We start from the raw sequence: 4,873 nt of genomic DNA, 5'->3' as shown, positions 1-4,873 counted from the left end.
CCCTTCCAGCCTGCCTCGCCCAGCTGCACCGCGGAAAGCCGCGGCCCCGCTCCGCCCCACGGGCCCGCAGCCCGGCTCTGCCCGACGCCCCGGTCGGAGCTGCTCCGCGGGAGCTCTCGAGCCCCGCCCTGCCTCAGCCCCGCGCGGCGCCTCCGCGCTCCTACCTACGCGGTGCGGTGCGGTGCGGGCGGCTGTCGGGCACCTGCTCCCGCGCCCGGGCCCGCGCCGCCCCACAAAAGCGGTGGCGGCGGGCGGCGGCAGGCGGACTGCGCGGCCATTGGCGGCGGCGGCGCGCGGCGGGCGCCGGTTGGGCCGGGCGCGGCGGAGGCGGGCGCGGGGCGCTGACGCCAGCGCGGGGCCGGTGGGGAGGCGGGGCCGCGCCCCGCGCCGTCTTTGTGCTCGCCGGCAGCCCCGGCAGCGCCGCCGCCTCCCGCCGCCTCCCTCAGCCCCGCTCGGCGCGGCGGGCGGCTCCGCTCCGCTCCGAAGCGCTCGGCCCCCGCTCCGCGCCGCAGCGCTCCGCGCTATGTGTGCCGGCGCTCCGGTGCCTCCTCGCGGCCGCTTCCCACCCGGCGGGGCGCGCTCGGCCCCGCTCTGAGCGCGGCGGGGCAGGGCAGCGAGCGGAGCGGAGCCCGGACGGTGCCGCCCGGCGCGGAGCGAAGGGAGCGCGGCGCCATGCGGGGCTCGAGGCTGGGGCTGGGGCTGGGGCTGCTGCTGGGCGCGGCGTGGGTGGCGTGCGGGCAGAACGAGACGGAGCCCATCGTGCTGGAGGGCAAGTGCCTCGTGGTGTGCGACTCCAACCCCACCTCCGACCCCACCGGCACGGCGCTCGGCATCTCCGTGCGCTCCGGCAGCGCCAAGGTCGCCTTCTCCGCCATCCGTAGCACCAACCACGAGCCCTCCGAGATGAGCAACCGCACCATGATCATCTACTTCGACCAGGTCGGGCGGGCGCGGCGGGGCTCGGGCGCTCCGGGGCGGCGGGGCTCGGGGCGCGCCGCCGCGGGAGAAGTTGCCGGGGCCGGTGGCGGGGCCGGGCCGGGGACGCGCCGCCCCGCGGGGCCCTGCCCGCGGGAAGGGGGGGCGCTGGGAGCCGGGGGGCAGCGGGGCTGGGCGGCGGTGGCCCCGCGTTGGTGCTGACGGTGCCCTTCCCTTACAGGTACTAGTGAATATCGGCAGCAACTTCGACTCGGAGCGGAGCACTTTCATCGCGCCCAGGAAAGGGATTTACAGTTTCAATTTTCACGTGGTGAAAGTGTACAACAGGCAAACCATCCAGGTCAGCCCCGAGCGCCGTCCCCGGGCTCCGCGGGCACCGCGGGAGGGAGCGGACGGGTCGGCGGCCCGGCGGGGATGGGGCCGTGCGGGCGGCGGGGCGGGACGTGCCCCCGAGCCGCCGCGGGAGCGCAGACCTGCGGCGATTCTCCGCTCCGGGGGACGGTGCCCAAGGGGCCACGGAGCCCCACCAGGCCTCCGCTCGGCCCCACTCCGCATGAGCCGTCCCGGGATGGGAGGTGGTCGGCCGCCTGCCGCCCCGTCCCAGCTTGTCCGGGCCCTCGGACTGCCCAGTGCCGCGGAACGCTGGCGGCAGCATCCCTGCACAGAGCCCCTAGGAACGGCGGTCCCTGGCAGGCTTCTCACCCACTCTCCTATGGCAGAAGGTTTCATAGGGATTTGGGGTTCAGGGAGGTGCCTATGACATGGAAACGATAATGAATCTGTGCATGTCTGTGCAGCTACCCTGATGTACCTGCCTTTTCTATGGGCTTTGATGCATATGTTGCTCTAGGTAGGGTTAATAAATTATCGGCCTGAAGCCAGGTGGTATAACCAAGACAGGAAATCTGACTGTATAATGATGTACTTTGCTAAGGTGTATGGACAGCTGTATAGCACCGTTCTGGTGCAAGTGGCTTAACACCTTTAGCTTGGGCAGGCAGTGCATTATTAATGTGGGGTGTGCAGTCCCGGGATCATTACCGCGAGCTTAGCAGACCTTATTGACTGTGTTGTGGCATATTGTCTTTGCTGCCTAACAAAGGAAAACTACCCCTTGAATACACTTCAAAGGCCCTGACTCCGCGGCTGTGGCTCTGCTCCTCGCTGCCTCTGAGGTTTCGCATAAAGCCATCTTTCAATAAGTACAAGCAGACCTCTTTTCATAGCCTGAAAACACAGGCACCCTATTGAAATTCTCCAAAATAGGATCAATGTCCTGCTTTATATGCACCAGGTGTTTTGATGTGGTTGTCGGTCTAAAACAGTGGTGAAAGACTTCTTCCTTTGGAGTACATACCTTAGCTGGGTTTAGACTGCTATTTCTTTTTTATGGGGCTGGAGTTTCAGCTGTCAGAAGAGGCCTTTCTTTAACTAAGCATTTTGCCTGTTAGGCGAGCCCCAGCGGTGTCATTGTCTGACTTTAATTGACAGAGGGCTTTGTTTTATCTTGCTCTTTAGGTGAGTTTGATGCTAAACGGGTGGCCAGTGATTTCTGCCTTTGCAGGGGACCAAGATGTGACTCGAGAAGCTGCTAGCAATGGAGTACTGATTCAGATGGAGAAAGGAGACAGAGCTTATCTAAAACTGGAGAGAGGAAACTTGATGGGAGGCTGGAAGTATTCAACATTCTCTGGATTTCTAGTGTTCCCACTTTAAATCACTTCTCATCCAAGAAAAGGGAGAAATCTCTTACAAGTTCCCAAGTCAAAGCTGGGTTTGAAGAGTCATGGACAGCAGACTTTTTACATTCAAATATTAAAGAAGCTTAATCCTGCTTAGGTTTGTGTACATCTGCTTTGAAGAATTACTACTTATTTTTGTTGTGTTGCAGCCAACAGGCGGGAGACACTATAATTGATCAAACCCCCATTTATATTCTTCTCTCTCCTCCCACAAAATTAGTTCCCATCTCTGTGTCATTGGTGTAATCTGCCATTGTTCCCCCATGGCTTCTGCCTCACACAAGTAGACTTTAGATATTTTCATTGTTCTTTACAGCATATTTTGTAGTTTTGTTTTTAAAACATGTTAATCTTGACTCTTTCTCTGAGTTTAACTTTTAAAAAAAGAAAAAAGCAAAGTATTTTTTGAATACATGGATGCCATGATAGAAGGGAAAATGCAATTCTTGCTGTGTACTGGCTGGCAAAAGGAAAAATTTCTACATGAAGAACTATCCACAGCCAAGGCTGACTAGAGTATTTCAATATTTCTATGTAATTCTGAGTGATTGTGAAATTTAAGGCTGCTAAATGTTTTGATGCTTGTTTTGCTCTTGTACAACGTGGCCCAACTAAACGCCAGGAAGTATATTGAACTTTTACTATTACTCTGTAATATATGTGTGAATATTGAAAATTAATTTTTGCTTTAATTCAATAAAGTTTAAATGGGACTTTTATTTTTCTTAACCAGAAATAAGGTTTCTCAATGCAGGTAGGCCGTGGGAGGAGGCTCGGCGGGTCCCGGGGCTGCTGCAGCGGGAGCGGCTCGGGGGGCGCGGCCCCCTGGCCCCGCTGCCCGCAGCTGCCCCAAGGCCTGCGGGCGGTGCCGCAGCCCGAGCAGACCCGTCCATAGGAGGGAGTTTGACGCCGTCTCTGATATCCACTTATTTATAGCATTTATCTGTATTATATTCTCTAAACCAGATCGCATTTTATACGGCTGCCTAAAACCACCTCACCATGTGCACTCGAGGCTGGTACTATTGATTCGCTGGTATTATTTGTTTACCGTCTTTTGAAGATATAAATGCTATAATTTTGCAGTACTCAAAGAGATTACTACTTTTATTAAAAGGTGCGTACCGAGGATTTCGATTGTATCTAAACTTTAATGTGAAATAAATCGGTGGAACGACCCCCGGGCTGTGTGCGTGGCGCGGCGGCGGCTGGAGCGAGGCTGCCCCGGCTGTGGCACCAGCGGAGCCGCGCGAATCCCCGGCTCCCGGGAAGGAATTTAATTAGCTCCAAGAAGGGGGGATTAATACGAGCACAATAAGGAACGCTTCTCGCTTTATTCACAGGTTCTGCCCTGGAAACAGACCGGCGGGGCGGGCGGGGACGCGCTCCGCGAGGGGCGGCGGTGGGGATGGGGTCGGCCGGCGCCGGGAATGGCCGCGGCCCTCGGAGTCGAAGTGGAATTCACCAGCCTGCTGCCAGCTCCTGCTCCTCTGTCACCCTGCGGCGCAGGGGCCAAAACGCCCTCTGGGCCCGCGGTTGCCGCCTGGCCCAGGTCGTGCTTCGCGCCCCGCAGGAGCAGGGGAGGCGCGGGCCGGCCCTCCCCAACCCCGCCAGCAGCTCGCCGGGAGCTGGCCAGGGGCCGTGCGAGGGGACAACTGAGACCAGGAGAAGGAATAATGACGGAAAGCAGTCGGACTGCGTTCACCTGGAGTTACAACCTGCTCAAGACAACCAACACATCGCCTTCTCCGGCCGCAAACTCCTCTCTCAACGCGAGACTCCTTATCACTCCCTCCTGAAGCCTCTCACACCGCGCCGCCTCCCTCCCGCCCGGCTGCCAGCCCCGTGCCCCCTTCGCGCCCTCCTCTCCCGAACAGGTCAGGGCGAGAGGAGCCGCCCTTGCCTCCCGTGAGCGCGGAGAGTGGGCAGTGGAGGAAAACAAAAAAGGCGGGGGGAAGGAACAAAAATTACTCGGTTACAAGAGAAAGGAAGGCGGCCCTGTGACCTCCCCGCCTCATCGCGCCAGAGCCAGGCAGCAGCTCCCGGCTGGGCCCGCCGCGGGGGATCCCAGCGATCGCCGCAGGTGCGGGGGCTGATGATGCTGATGCTTGTCTTTTGTTTTTTCCTTTTCCCTCCTCTCCCTTAACTCGAAACAAATAAACCCGCCACCTTCCGCTGAAAGTTTTCCCCTGGTT

The 4,873-nt window shown here is 59.2% G+C and overlaps 1 protein-coding gene across 1 annotated transcript; it reads left to right on the top strand.

The window, feature by feature from the left end:
* Positions 1-381: 381 nt before the first annotated feature.
* Positions 382-3,397, top strand: CBLN1 (cerebellin 1 precursor). Its single transcript, XM_071440352.1, has 3 exons — positions 382-939; positions 1,157-1,276; positions 2,455-3,397. Exons 1-3 carry the CDS (start codon positions 673-675, stop codon positions 2,650-2,652), a joined length of 585 nt encoding a protein of 194 aa, XP_071296453.1. The 5' UTR covers positions 382-672; the 3' UTR covers positions 2,653-3,397.
* The last annotated feature ends 1,476 nt before the right edge of the window (positions 3,398-4,873 follow it).

Source organism: Agelaius tricolor, unplaced genomic scaffold (genome assembly GCF_023055355.1).
Source record: "Agelaius tricolor isolate 1412-34295 unplaced genomic scaffold, bAgeTri1.0.p SCAF_15, whole genome shotgun sequence".
NCBI lineage: Eukaryota > Metazoa > Chordata > Aves > Passeriformes > Icteridae > Agelaius > Agelaius tricolor.
This window is presented reverse-complemented; position numbering and strand designations above follow the sequence as displayed.

Bases quoted from the DNA above. Each gene is read 5' to 3' on its own strand.
- CBLN1 (XM_071440352.1), top strand. From the start codon at position 673: ATGCGGGGCTCGAGGCTGGGGCTGGGGCTGGGGCTGCTGCTGGGCGCG. The intron at 940-1,156 runs GTCGGGCGGGCG...CTTCCCTTACAG, and splicing joins TGATCATCTACTTCGACCAG to GTACTAGTGAATATCGGCAG. The intron at 1,277-2,454 runs GTCAGCCCCGAG...CTTGCTCTTTAG, and splicing joins ACAACAGGCAAACCATCCAG to GTGAGTTTGATGCTAAACGG.